The sequence below is a fragment of the Octopus bimaculoides genome, chromosome 1 (assembly GCF_001194135.2).
Source record: "Octopus bimaculoides isolate UCB-OBI-ISO-001 chromosome 1, ASM119413v2, whole genome shotgun sequence".
Lineage (NCBI taxonomy): Eukaryota > Metazoa > Mollusca > Cephalopoda > Octopoda > Octopodidae > Octopus > Octopus bimaculoides.
This window is the reverse complement of record NC_068981.1, coordinates 182,237,851-182,253,608: the sequence shown is the minus strand read 5'-3', so window position 1 is coordinate 182,253,608 and position 15,758 is coordinate 182,237,851. Positions and strand designations below refer to the sequence as shown.

Here is a 15,758-nt window from a genome sequence, read left to right as displayed (position 1 = left end):
AATCATTTATTCTGCAGTCTTCAAAATCATTTGGACGGAAAAAATATGAATTTTGTAGATGTGGTCAGAACAGTACTTGAAGAGTATTTTTCGTCATGGATAAGTGAATTTTGAAAGTCTACCAGATAGATGGAAGAGCATTGTAAAAATGAAGGAGAGTATATTTTAGATTAAAAAAGAACTTTGTCTATCTTAATTTTGAAAAATAAAAGAAGTATAAAAAAACCCACATTATTTATGGGATGACCCAATATAATTGTGACTATGATCTAAACACTGTTTCATACAACAAAGGTGTATGTGCATGCTCATACACACAGCGACAGCTATAGCCCAACGGTAGTAACTATGTCACTATAATTGTCAATTGACACCTGCTGTCAACAGATGGGCAGTCAGGTGACAAGTGATATTTCATTAACAGAACAACGCAACAGTAGCAGGAACTAAAAACTTCATTAGGAAACCATAACTATACTATCACCCCAATCAACGCAGTCATTGTTGCTTTTGCTTATTTAGGCCAATCCAACGGGTGGGGGTGGGGAGGTTGTGTAATTCTGGAGTTTCTGCAGTATGTAGTCAGTTCTACAGAGAAGTCTACACTCTGCAGAAACTCCTAAGTAACAAGGTCGTAGACAGGTCTGTATAAACCGTTGCACTCCACATTTGCATTGAGTACTTCTCCTGACTGTTACACAAAAACATGTGTGAGTGTGTACATACAAATACTAGACTTTTACAAGTCTGATGAAGACTTGAAGGCCAAAACATCAAAGTAGCTGTTACACCTCTTCTAGTAAAAGTTTAAAAAATATGTGCCCCAGAAAAAAAGTATTGAGCAATTCATCAGTTTAATATTAAGTTGTTTTTAAGGTGGTGAGCAGGCAGAAATGTTAGCACACCAGGCGAAATGCTTAGCGGTATTTCATCTGCCGCTACGTTCTGAGTTCAAATTCCACTGAGGTCGACTTTGCCTTTCATCCTTTCAGGGTCGATAAAATAAGTACCAGTTATACACTGGGGTCGGTATAATCGACTTAATCCATTTGTCTGTCCTTGTTTGTCCCTTCTGTGTGTAGCCCCTTGCGGGTAGTAAAGAAATAAGAAATGTTAGCACACCAGATGAAATGTTTAGCAGTATTTCACGTAACTTTGTTTTGAGTTCAAATTCCGCAAAGGTCGACTTTGACTTTCATCCTTTTGGGGTCGATAGATTAAATACCAGTTGCGTACTGGGGTCGATCTAATCAATAGGCTCCCACCCTACCCCAAATTTCGGGCCTTGTGCCTAGAGTAGAAAAGAATATTAAATCGTTTTTATTATGATTTGACATAAAAACAAGCATTAATACACACACATATGCGTATATCTATATATTCACCATCATCGTCGTTGTCGTCATTTGACAACCACCTTCCATGCTAGCATGGGTGGGATATATATATATATATATATATATATATACACATACACACACATATACACTCCATTTGTTATGGCGATGAAGGTTCCAGCTGATACAATCAATGGAACAGCTTGCTCGTGAAATAAATGTTCAAGTAGGTGAGCACTCTCCACAGGCATGTGTACCCTTAACATAGTTCTTAGGGAGATTCAGTGTGACAAGGCTGGCCCTTTGAAATACAGGTACTACTCATATTTGCCAGCTGAGTGAACTGGAGCAATGTGAAATAAAATGCCTTGCCCAAGGACACAACAGGTCACCGGGAATTGAATTCATGACCTTATGATCATGAACCAAATGCCCTAACCACTAAGCCACACGCCTTCATATGTATATATGTGTATATATATATATATATATATATATATATATATATATATATATATATATATATGCATATATATACATACATGCACACACACACACAACACATGCGCGCACACGCACACACACAACACCCTTGGGTCCTGTGTTGTCGATCAGAATTCTAGCAATCTACAGAAAACAAAATATTATTGATTTCTCATTTGCAAGAGCATATAAGAATTGGTTGGAAAGCAGCCTTAGTTACAGCAGCTGCTGCTTCTGCTACTACCACTACTACTAGACAGCCAAATTATTATGAGGAATTTTAACAAACCTTTTTTAAAAAGGTTAAATCACCAATAAATGTTAGTAACCTTGATATTTAAATTTCTACTTTTGTAACAGAATTTTAGGTGTGGCTGTGTGGTTAGGAGTTTGATTCCCAACCATATGGTTCTGGGTTCAGTCCCAATGCACAACACCTTGGACAAGTGTCTTCCACTATAGCTCCATGCCACCCAAAGCTTTGTGAGTGGATTTAGGAGATGGAAACTGAAAGAAGCCTGTTGTGAGTGTGTGTGTGTGTGTGTGTGCGCGCAAAGCAATGGCTGTGCTTGTTGGTAGACTATACTTTTTTGATGTGTAGCCCTTAGTCAACCTGAATCAAGTAGAACTTAAGTCATTCCAGCCATGACTGTCCTAACTTTTTAGAGTTTTTTAGGACTACATTATCCAATGAATCCTTCTTTAAGATGCCGTTAGAGCGTAATTTGAAGGAGTGAAAATAACCCCTTAAACAACAGTGTGTGTGTTTGTTTCCAACCACCACTTGGCAACAGATGTTTGTTTGTTTACATCCCTACAACTTAGAAGTCCAACAAAAGAGCCCAATAAAATAAGTACAAAGCTTAAAAAATAAAGTGCTTGGATTGATTCATTCAACCAACACCCTTCAAGGTTGTTTATGGAAGACCAGTAGTCACCCATGCCACTGATGTTATACAAGGGAATGGCAAAGGCTGATACAGCTTGGTACCAGTGACATCATAACTCATTTCTACAGCTGAGTGAACTGGAGCAACATGAAATAAAGTGTCAGCCACAGTCCAATGACTGAAACAAGTAAAACAATCTTTTTTGTAATTTGTTTCCTCATGTTACTTATGTATTATTTCATACTAACATGGTTACTGCAAATTTCAATATTTGCATATTGCTGGTGTGTGATATTTATATAGCTGGATGTGTTTTCTGTTACTGAATCATTCAGAAAGGCATGAAAATCACAACAGTCATACCTGAAGCTAACACAACGAATTCACACATTGATGACAAAAAATTCAAGTAATACAAACAATTTGATGCTTCACTATCGTTACCAATTTCTATTGAAATACACTAACTTTTAATTAATTTTGTAAATAAATGAAGAATTTAGCAAAATAATCTTATCATTATTAAGCTTCTTAGAATATAAATTAACATGGAATTTTGAGGGCAGATTTTTACATAACTTTAAAACAGTAAGTTTAGGCCAATGAATGTTTCGCCACTTTTGGCATGGCTAGCCATAGTATGCAACACATAATAGGGAGGTTATTAAAGACCCCCTCCCCACCTGGTCATGAATGACCAAGGGACTGCACCTAGAATTTTCAACTCCAAAGCACAAGTCTGGGCAAAGTTGTTTATGGAAAACCAGTAGTCACCCATATCACTGATGTTATCCAAGGGAAAGGCAAAGGCTGATACAGCTTGGCACCAGTGTTGTTGCAACTCATTTCTACAGCTGAGTTAACTGGAGTAATGTGAAATAAAGTGACTTGCTCAAGAACACAACACACAGCCTGGTCCAGGAATCGAACTCACTACCTCATGATTGTGAGTGATGTTCTAACCACTGAGCCATGTGCCTTCAGGGAGGTTACTAGATATGTTAACAATCAAAGGATGCCTATGCCTGAAGCTTTTTAAAGTGAGGAAAGGTTTTGCACAGGACCAACCCCCACTTTGTGAACAATGTGTGCATTTCCCCAAAAAGAAGAACTAATCTACACCATTGGATGCAAACAAAACCACAGGTTTTACACCTGAATTTTCCTTCATCTAGAAAGATGTTTAAATGAAGACTAGGGGGTCTCTCACACCCAGATGTTGAACAGCCATGGACTCTACTGAGTTCATCCTTCGACAGGTTTTGTTTTTCATCCTACAGAGTGTTCACCATCTGTATATATTTTATATAGTTTCTGTTTATTAGAAACACTTATCAAGTGTTGGTTGACTCAAATTATAGTAGGAAACATTTACTCAAAGGGGAATGCAGTAGGACTGAACTTCAAGCTTAAGCTTCTTAACTACACAGCCATATGTGAACTAATATCAGAAACAATTAGTTCTGTTGGAAATATCTATACACAACAAACTAAGGACACATCCCAACAAGGGAGCCCCTATGTGAGCCTTTTTATCATAGGTTTACTTGGCTGCTATTGACCTGGGGCCAAACAATAACAAACACAGGAGAATCCTGATCCCTTGTCAGCAACAACTTTCTGGAAAATGACCGAACATACATCAAAACATTGAATGAAATTAGTATAGATACAATTCTTAGTTGTTATTTATCTATGTATCTGGATACCTATGTAGCTAACTATCTTTCTGTCAACTGAAAGCAGTTTATGAATACACTAAATTAATCTTCAGGTAATAGTAAATCACATTAAGTAGTAACATCAATATGTGATCCAGTTAATCTGCTAAATACAGAACTAAGTCAACAGTTTAACGCACAGTCAATAGTTTAACATATCTGATAGATGTTACATAAAGGTAACCAATGCCTGCTTAATGATTTCTCAAATCATAATGACTCAATTATTGATCAATAACACGGGAAAAAAAAAAACAATTGGGGACAAATGATACAGCATATTCACAATCATACACAGATGATGATGATGATGGTGGTAATGTTGACACAATGTATGGAGAGAAAATAACACTGATGTAAAAGACACTCCCCACATGTTGCACAGAGTATTTTCAATAGATGAAGATAAAAAGAAGACTGAGTGAATCCAAGGCTTACATAGAAACACAATTATGCAGTAATAAAAAAAAAAAGTATGATAGCTGAAATAATGATGTTGGAAATGATAATGATGATGTGATTTCTCTTTGTATATATAGAAGAATAAAGATGCTACAGTAGTCTTGCAATTCTGAATAGGTATTAAAAAAAAAAAAACACTGAAAATTGAAACAAAGTCACAAATTACTTTTTGACTAGATTATAGTTCATTCTCTCAGTAAAACAATAGTTCACCACTTAACAATAATTCACAACACACACACACACGTACGTATGTATATCAAAACTGAATGAAAATGCATTTTTTTTTTCTTTTCTGGACATACAATGAAGATAAGAATCAACATTATTAGAATTCATATATGATCATGCAAATTACTGAAAAATAACGAAATAAAATTAATTACTAAAATAGGGAGAAAAAAAGAAATATATCACAGCAGCAAAATAAAGGAAAAAATTAAATATATATATATATATAGATAGATATATATATATATATAAACACAGCATATTTACATGTGCATAAGTCAGACTTGTGTGTAAGCTGCTGCAGTTTTTCCAGTTAAAATCAAGTGTAAAATAGTGCAACTTATACACAAGTAAATATGGTGTATATAACTAAATGATGCTCAATATCATTACTATGATAAAGCAAATAAAAATAAAACAGTGTATACATCAATGGTATAAGACAAGAAATGAAAGTGAACAAAAAAAAATCATGACAACAGAAAAGGGGAACAGGACAGGAATTAGGCATAAAAATAGCTTCCCTGATATTGTGCTTGTTTTCTGTAATCTTTTACTATCACCAGATCCCTGTCATGCCTTGACTTCTATAATGCACCTTATATATATATATATATATATATATAGACACTAGCCAGAAAAATTTGTTAGTATTTTTATAAGGATTCTAAGTTGGTGGAATTTCATAAACTGTTTATAAAATAGAAAAATAGCTATTATTTCTTATGTTAATGTGTGTTGTTTAAGGTATTATGAAAGAGAAAATCTGAAGAAAAAAAAAAAAAAAAAAAAAAAAAAAAAGTTATCTATAAATTGAATAATTCGTGACTAATAATTCATGACTAATTGAAGAAAAGATTTAGACTTAAATATTATAAACTGATAAAAAAAATTTTTTTTAGTTATAATTTTCAAATGCCTAAAATTTTCTAATCAAAATTTAACATCGTTAGGCACACTTCTTTTCTATAGCCACACTGTTTTTCTACAGTGTTCATTTACTTTTTTGTTGAAACATTTTAAATAATATTAACAAGTTCTGATTAAGTTACATTTACATATATTCATTACAATCCTATGAGTACTTTTTAGAAATCTAAAGTAATGACTAACAATTTCTATTGAACTTAACTATCACAGTATTAACTTTTAAATAACTAACTTTCACCCAGAACAATTTGTAAGATATATAGGTTTCTAGTTATTTTCTCAAATATCTGATATTGTGCAGTACACTAACATACAATATTGGCAACTCATCTTCAGGTCATTTAACACTGAATAATATCGATTACATTTATTAATAGTTTTCCATTAAGTATTTCATTTAAGCAGTAGTTATTTAGAATATTTAGTTCTATACTAAATACTGAGCCAAGGTTTTTTAAGTGCTATAGTATATATATATGTGAGATGTTCAGGAAAGAAACCTCATTAATAAGCAGGTGATTACATAATTAACTTAAAAGGCTGTAGAACTAAATTGTGGGAGAAAACTATGGCAATATTCAGTGACAAACATATTTGACTGAACATATACATGCAGGTGCAACTAACTAACTGTTGTGACCATTGCTACCAATACATCGAAACTTTAGAAGATAAAGTCAGTTATACCCTCATCTTTATAATGTCCTCCCCAAGAGTTGATACGGTCTTTGACCAAAGATCGGACTGTATCATCTTTTGTATCTGTACTTTGATTAGCTGCAATGAAGAAATGGTCCAAAGATACTGATAGGGAAAAAGAAAATTTAGAAGAAAATCTATATTTTATAGAAAACGCCATGTACAGTGAGTCAAAACATATCTTAAAATATAAAATATTGTCATGTAAATATTAAAATCAAAGATAAAATTGTAGAAGAAAGTCAAAGTTAGAAGGCAAAATATTACATATTCAGAAATCATATTTGACTAGCTCCACACCAACATCATTGAAAACCAATCTTTAATGTGTCATTACGCTCAAATATTTGCTTCCTCTTCTGCTTCTTAAAACACTCAGATCATCAAGACTGTTTCTTGTCCCCTTTTTCATTACATGCAACGTCAAACGTTTACGCATAGTATTTCAAACCAATAACTATTTCTCAACAAAATAATCTCCAACATCTTAAAACTAAAATTAACCATATCGATTCCCTGCAAGTCACAACCTCTCTGTTTGCAGATGGAGCGATTGACTTCAGGCAACAATTAAATAGAAATATATTAAAAAAAACAAAAACAAAACAAACTTTAGCTTGATACAGAAAGGGAAATTTGTAACATTCATGCCTCATCCAATTTGGAGACATAAAAGAATGTTTCTATTTAGAGATTATAAATGAGATCGCAAACTTTATTCCCAGCCAAAATAATTACTATCATACAGTATTGCCCACTACAAGGCACCAATTAATAATTCCTATTCTATTAGGCATTAGAAATAATTGGAGGTGTGTATTTGGCAATGAAACCTGAAGAAGTCTTGTGGAGAACTCAGAAAATTATCATTGATCTAGATACGATAATTTATACAGTTTAGCTCACGGCACTTTATACCATTTCCTCAGTCTGCATTATTTTGTGGTATAGTAAGTGGCTGTAAATATTAAACACAAATCATTTCTGAATTTCAGATACTACAAGCTGTATATATTTTGTATTTTGGAATGATCCATTTACAAAAGTGGAATGGTAACATGGCTGACAGTTTAAAAGGGAAGCAAATCTGTCACAAGGGAGGTAACTTTATATACTATTTCATGACAAGAAGTAAAATATAATTATAAATAATGTACATTTTTGCTATAAAAAGAATTTTCAATTAAAAAAATTATTTAGAGTACAAATAACAATACTAATGATTAAGAAATTAGAAATAAATAAATAAAACAAAAATCGATAAGACAATTTAAAATCAAAACAGTTCTGAAGGACAGAGATATCTTTCACTAAATACAATACTTCAAATACCAGAAATATGTCATTTAATATTAATTACCAGATATAAATACGAAAATTACAGACAAAACAATGTAAGTTTAAAAAAAAAAAAATTTTTTAATTAAAATCATTTTATCAGTAATTAATACTCACACATCACTAACAATAAAAAGTTATTATAAAACAGAGAAATCAGAATCAAATAAAGAGGTCTAAAGTGCATAAGTAAATCAAAAATATTTCCATTGATCTATACAACAGTGTTTTCCCTGAAACAGGGGGTCTGCAAAGAAGTGAAAGGGAAGTGTTAGATTCCAGTCAAATATGGCAACACATTTCATCAGAGAATTTAGAAAACACTGAAGTGAATTTACTAAATCTAGTAAATCTAACACTACATGGCAATAAGAGTTTGGACAGTGGGTATTGTTTGATTAATTTTGTTAAATTAATGAAGTTAATAAGTTGAATTCAATTTTGTCTACATTGTAGCTCACTAATACTACTATTATTGAATCTGATTGTTATTTACATATGAATAAAGGCACATGGCCTAGTGGTTAGAGCATTGCACTCATGATTGCTGGATTGTGGGTTTGATTCCTGAACCAGGTGGCATATTGTGTTCTTGAGCAAAACACATAATTTCACAACACACCAATCTACTCAGATGTAAGATGTAAATGAGTAACCCTGTGATAGATTAGTCACCTGATCAGAAGGAATATTGGCCTGCTCACCTAGCCAGTGAGGAGGCATTATTTGAAAGCTAAAACAATGCAAAGTGCATTGTGACCAGCAATGTACAACATTCAATAGTCTGGTCAATCACGTGATCATGTATGTAGGTTTTTCCCTCTTCACTCTTGTTATCTAACAATCAGTCATCACCATCGTTTTTATGTCTAATTTTTCCATGTTGGTTTAAGTTAGACAAGACTTGTAGAGGCAGCATTTTATGATTAGAAGCTCTTTCTAATATTGACCCTAACTTATTTTTACAAATGAAGCCAACTATTCCACAACTTCACATGAACAGTTAAGGTGACATATTTTTGCTTACTTATGTTGGAATTAAACGTCATCACTACTAGCTAAATAGTGTCAATGAAAATACATGTGGATCAAAACATATGCACACACGAACACACATATTTCCTGCTCTTTTTATATTTTTTAAAGATGGATTAATGTCTGAAACATCGAGATTCTTTCTCTTCCTTTTAAATGTCAAATGAATACATTTGTTAAAACTTGTCCCACTCTTGTCATCTCTTATTTTGCTTATTGTCTATTACACACACATGAATAAATTAGCTTCTACATGGAATTGAAACTATGTCCTAGGAGAAGCAAGGTGGGAATTTATTCCTTGCTCCTTAGTGACCACCAACAAACTACTTGATATAAACATAATTTTCAGATATCTTTACTTAACTACTTTATTTTTATATTCTCATTCCCCAACTAATGTTTTTTTAATCAATTGGCAATTGGCTGGTTAAACATGTCGATTAATTTTGGCTTAGAACTAATCAGATAAACTATCAGCGGTGAATCACAAATCTAATACAATTGGTTGTTCTTGTGTATCAATTAAAGTGAGAGAAGCAAATGAAGAAGTCAAATGGGCACAAGCAATTGATGGCTCATAGTGTGTCATTAGCACTTAAACATCACTCATGCAAGAGCACTTAACTCTTGCCAGTTCATTTTACCTCACTGTATACAGAAAGACACAGACTAACAGTTACACTTATCAATCAGTTGAGACAGCCAGTAATATTAAACAGGACCAATCAATAATTGTAGAGTGACAGCAAGTGAAGCCCAAAGCATGGTTATGATTCAGTCATAACCACTAAGTCTGCTATTACCTCTGAGAGGAGGACGTGTTAATTATTACACAATATCTCTGATATCTAGAGAGAGAGTTACCATAGCAGCATTACAGATATTTTATCAATAGGCATGGCTATGTGGTTAAGAAGCTTACTTTGCAACTATGTGGTTTTTAGTTCAGTTCCACAGTGCAGCATCATGAGCAAGTACTTTCTACTATAGCCTTAGACTGACCAATGCCTTGTGAGTGGTAGACAGAAACTGTATGGAATTCCATTGCACACACACACACACACATATATATTAATAAAGGTGGTGCTCCAGTATGGCCACAGTCGAATGACTGAAACAAATATGTCCTTCTGTTGAAATGAAATTTCAGTAAATTTCTATATCTTTGTGCAGCTGAGGATTGCTCTGCATTTTATATTTGATGTAATGTTTACATTGCTTAAATAAATGGAGTTGCATGAAACGATCGTACCGCAATATCTTTGGATATTCTTGTTGCTTATTTTGACTTTAATCACCTTATTCACCTTGAATCTATATATATATATATATATATATATAGATAGATAGATAGATATACTCACACACACACGTGTGTGTGTGTGTGTCTTGCTTGCTATTCCCTTCCCCACTTGACAGCCAGTGTTGGTTTGTTTACATTCCTAAAACTAAGCAGCTTGGAAAATGACACCAATGCATAAGCCACATTTTACTTCGATGCCTTTTATCTTTTACTTAGTTTCAGTAATTAGACAGTGGCCACACTGGAGCACCACCTTTATTTTTTTAAACCCTGGTACTAATTTTATTGGTCTCTTTTACTGAACTGCTAGGTTACGGGGGACGTACACACAGACACAAACACAAACACACACACACACACAATGGGCTTCTTTCAGTTTCAGTCAACCAAATCCACTCACAATGCTTTAGTTGCTTCTAGGCTAAAGTAGAAGATAATTGCACAAGGTCCCACACAGTGGGACTGAACTCTGAACCATGCTGTTCTTACCATACAACCAGAAATATTTTTTAAAGTACATATGTCCTTGTCTGCCTCATGCTCATTAGCCAGTAAAATGTCAACATACCTACTTCCTTTCCTTGTTTACACTTCAAGAATATAATCGTTTTTACTCTATGGCTATGAGGAGCAGACATGGATGAGTGGTTAAGGACTTTGTTTCCCAACAGTATGGTTGCAGGTTCAGTCCTATTGTGTGGCACCATGGGTAGTAAGTGTCTTCTTAGTCCTGGGTTGATCAAAACCTTGTGAGTGGATTTGGTAGACAGAAACTGAAAGAAGCCTGTTGTATATGTATTAGTGTGTTTGCATCTCCTTATCTTGACATTGCAGGACATAAGTAAATTAGTGCCACAGGAGGTGTCTTTTGTTTTCAATCTTCTGTGAAAACATGTCTGGCTGTGGGGAAATATTATTTTGCTTGGAAACATATAAGGATTTATGCTAGGAAAGGCATACAATCATAGAAAATCTGCCTCAACAAATTCCACCTGACTCATGTAAGCGTGGAAAAGTGGATGTTAAAATAATAACGATGGTGATGATGATGACACCACAGTAACTATTAGTAAGAAGATATATTGAAAGGCCAATATTCAAGAGGATGGAACTTTCTAAATTTTACATACCGGTCAAATTAACAAATATATATGTCTGTTTATGAACATGATGTTAGCCAAGTTTGCAACTCAATTACATTGTTATTTAACTAATTATATTGCTGCCTCTCTGTGTTTTCAAATGAAGTACAAGATATTTTTATGGTCTCACCAGCAATAGGGAAACTAATAGAAGGTTTATTTTTGGCACCTAATTAGTTTAATAATCACGTAGTACTTAATGAACCAAGAATTGTTGAGCTCAACAAAAGTAGTATTTGATTAACACCACTTTGATTAAAAAGAGTTTTATAAGATTTATAGAAAATTTCAGAAACTCAACACTGACTGGAGACCTCTTTTTCATTACCATTAAAAAAAAATCATCCTGAGTCTCAAAGTTCAAATAACGAACTATTTATTAGCGTCAATAATAAATTTAACATTGACATAAGGCCATACAATTTAGGGTTGGTGGTACAATCAACTCAACTTCTAATATGCTGGTTTCAAATTTTGGCACAAGGCCAGCAATTTTGGGGGAAGAAAGTCAGCTGCATCAACCCCCAGTACTTAACTAGGACTTATTTTTATTGACTTCAAAAGGATGAAAGGTAAAGTCAATCATATAAAAATTTAAACTATATTTAAATATAGGTGCAGGAGTGGTTGTGTGGTAAGTAGCTTGCTTACCAACCACATGGTTCCAGTTCCATTAGTTCCTTGAGCAAGTGTCTTCTACTATAGCCTTGGGCCGCCCAAAGCCTTGTGAGTGGATTTGGCAGACGGAAACTGAAAGAAGCCCGTCGAATATATGTGTGTGTGCCTGTGTGTCTGTATTTGTCTCCCAACATCGCTTGACAACTGATGCTAGTGTGCTTACATCCCAGTAACTTAGTGGTTCGGCAAAAGAGACCGATAGAATAAGTACTGGGCTTACAAAGAATAAGTCCTGGAGTCGATTTGCTCAACTAAAACGCGGTGCCCCAGCATGGCCGCAGTCAAATGACTGAAACAAAAGTAAAAGAATAAAAGAATTAATGAAGTGCCACTAAGCATTTTTCCCAGCATGCTAGCAATTCTGCCAAGTCCGAGTATTTTACTATGTTATAAGTAATTATTTAATCAACTCAAGGGTAAGTTGATTTAAACATGATTTTTGCTCAGATTAGAAAAGAATGCAATTAAATAACCTCAATTTTTATTTGGTGTGCTTTTAATAATGATACTCCAACGTTGTTATCAACCTCAATAATGATATAATTAATTATAAATTACTTTTTATGAGTGAAAACATGAATTCAACCTTGGGTTTGTTTATGTGATCTTTTTTGTGTTTTTTTTTTCTCTTTTGGTGCCAGAGTTTGAAGCTTTGCCACTAAACCTTGAGATTGTATGCAAAACAGTGGGTAGAAATGAGCTGTATAGCAGAAGGAAACTATGTGCATAAGGAGAAGGAATACAACAGGAACAATACCATCAGATGAAGACATGTTCAGTGCCCATTTGATACGATTTTGAACCAGTGATGGTGCTGAAGCTGACATTTGATAGGTATTTTCAGAATATCCTCTCTCAGAATTGGACATAAATGAAGGCTGGAAGAATGAACAACCAATTGGTCGGAAATAACTGCCTGAGTTTTGTGGAGACTTTGAGTAGGAAGCTTCTGAAAGTGGCCCGTGGTAGGAAACAGATCTTACATAAGGGTTTAGATTATTATTATTACTCTTAAATAAAGACGGGTTCCCGTAAGGTGATCGGTTGTAATTTCCAAACGGTGTGAAATCCTTTTTGGGATCTTTTTTAGCACCATAAAATAAAGTCGAAAACTTTGTTGATTTCAGAGTAACTTCCAGAAATTCTGCTGGTTTTTCCTCAGAAGTTGTTTGTGATACTGTTGATGGTTGTGAAAACTGTTTAGGTAGTTTGTATGCTGAATTTTGGGGTTGTTCAAAAATAGCTGCAGATTCATAAATACTAGTTACTGGACTTTTATACTTTTGGGAGGGCAGTTGAGGTTTTTCATAGATGATACATTCTTTTTTAGTCTCTTTTGGATATGCTTGCTGTTGGTCAAAGTTAGAAAATTTAGCAGCAACAGTTAAAACATTAGTGGAGTTAGTTGCAACGATATCTGAAGAAGGTTTAGTCAAATTGTAAGAGTTCGGAGTGTTTGTTGTAGCTACTGGTCTAAAATGAGACATAGCTGCAGATCGATGCCGGGGAGTTCCAGGCTGGCGAATATTCAAACGAGAAGCAGAAAATCTATGGAAACTGGGAGCTGAAAATTTTAAATTATTCAAATTATAATTAAAAAGAGAACAGAGAGGTAGATTATAAAAACAAATTCTCAATTCTATAAGCTTTAAATTACTACTGTTTCAAAAAAAAAAAGCCCACAATAGTTCTCAATTGGGTCTATATGACCCTTGGGAGTCCATATAAGATTTTTTTTGTTGTTAGAATTTATGAGCAATAAGTTGGTTACACTTCTACAGTATACAAAATGTTTTACTTTTTTTTATGTAGTTCATAATAACATTTAATTATAAAAATACAGAAGGATTTTTTTAATACATATTGAATGGTGATGGAGGTTCAGTAAAGTGAAAGGGGTCTATAGGCAAAAAATGATTGAGAACCACTGATACAGTTAATAGGTTGAACAATTTCTTAGTGTAAAACTTTATGGGAATCTGTAGTTATTAAGTCTTTAAAGCTGGCATTAAATTTTTTGCTGCAATGTTGACATGTCAATATTGTGGGCATGTGTTAGCGTCCACTAACACAGCCAAAGAAATCAGTCACACTTTGAAAGTCTATACAGCTTCCAAAGTTTCTATAATGATGTATCAAGTAAAAAAATTATATACACATACTAATTAAAAAAACATCAATAATAAATTTATGTTGATTTCTGACAAGCTCAGTGTCACAGATTTTGGTAGAAGGTAGAAATGACTAAACTGACAACAGTATCTACTGGTAAATATTATTTTAACCCTAGGAGGGTGAAAAGGCTTAGGAAAGATTTGAACTCAAATATAAAACTGCGTAACTAAATACTACAAAATATTTAATCCATCATTCTCTCTCTCTCTTTTGTTTTAGTCACCCACTATCCTTAAAATAAAATAATATTAAAATCTTTATTACTTGTAGCTTAAATTATTTCTAATTAAGATAAACTGATACTGAAATTAAAAGGGTAAACATGAATCTTGTTGGTTAGCATTATGAACACATTGTTCACAAGGTTTTTTAAGCATATAAATAATTATTTCTACTGAAGGCAAAAGGACAGCAATTATGAGGGGATGGGTTTAGTCAATACTATTAACGCCAGTACACAATTGGTATTTTAATTAATTCACCTTGATAGAAAGGCAAAGTTGATCTCAGCAAGATTTGGACTGGCAACATTAAGAGTTGTATGTAACTAAACAGCACAAAGGCATTTTGTCCGATTCTGCCAATCCAACACACTTGAGATTTATCAATGATGTCTCTTGAGGTTTATAAACCAACACATTGTAGATCACACAGAGAGTGACACAGGAAAATATTCATATTCATATGGATAAATTATTTTAAAGGCATTTGAAAGAAAAACATACACCAATCAGTTCATAGCATAAAATTTACCAGAAGTCTGATCAAAAAGCCTTTTCTTAGTCAACAGAAATAACAAAAATAGTAAAGAAGGCACCAATACATACATATATAATGTAGTGAGCAAAGAAATTTCTAACTAATTAAAATTAATTGACTCACTACGCTGGGTACATTAGCACCAACTTTGCTGTTTGTTTTCATGCAGCTGATTATTATATAATATATATATTTATATACATATATGTCACCATATCATGTCTGCTTTTCAGGCTAGCATGGGGTAGATGGATCACATGGTCTGAGTCAGCATATACTAAGGAGTACTGCTTGCCTAGAGGGTTGGAAGACCTCCTCTCACTCAGGTTTCCTTTTTGGCTTGGTTTCTATGGCTAGATGTCCTTCTTAGCACCATCCACTTTACCTAGTGTACTGGAAGCATTTCTCATGACACCAGCTTCAGACATGTAGCCATGCCCAAAATAGTTTGTTTTTATGTTCACTTATAATAAAAACAATTTTACATTAATCTCAGAGGTTACTCTATACTTTTGTAGAGTTTATTATTCTTAAGCAAGGATATTGTTGATAGTGACTTTGAAGTTACTGTC

General features: G+C 33.7%; 1 protein-coding gene across 1 annotated transcript in view; it reads right to left on the bottom strand.

Annotated features, from left to right (window-relative positions):
- Positions 1-15,758, bottom strand: part of LOC106872716 (uncharacterized) — a 140,163-nt gene that overhangs the window by 34,018 nt on the left and 90,387 nt on the right. The window contains exons 6-7 of the mRNA XM_014919794.2: positions 13,010-13,816; positions 6,742-6,831 (exon numbers count right to left, since the gene is read on the bottom strand). Of these exons, the coding sequence (XP_014775280.1) occupies positions 6,742-6,831; positions 13,010-13,816 (897 nt within the window). The remainder of the gene's footprint in view (positions 1-6,741; positions 6,832-13,009; positions 13,817-15,758) is intronic.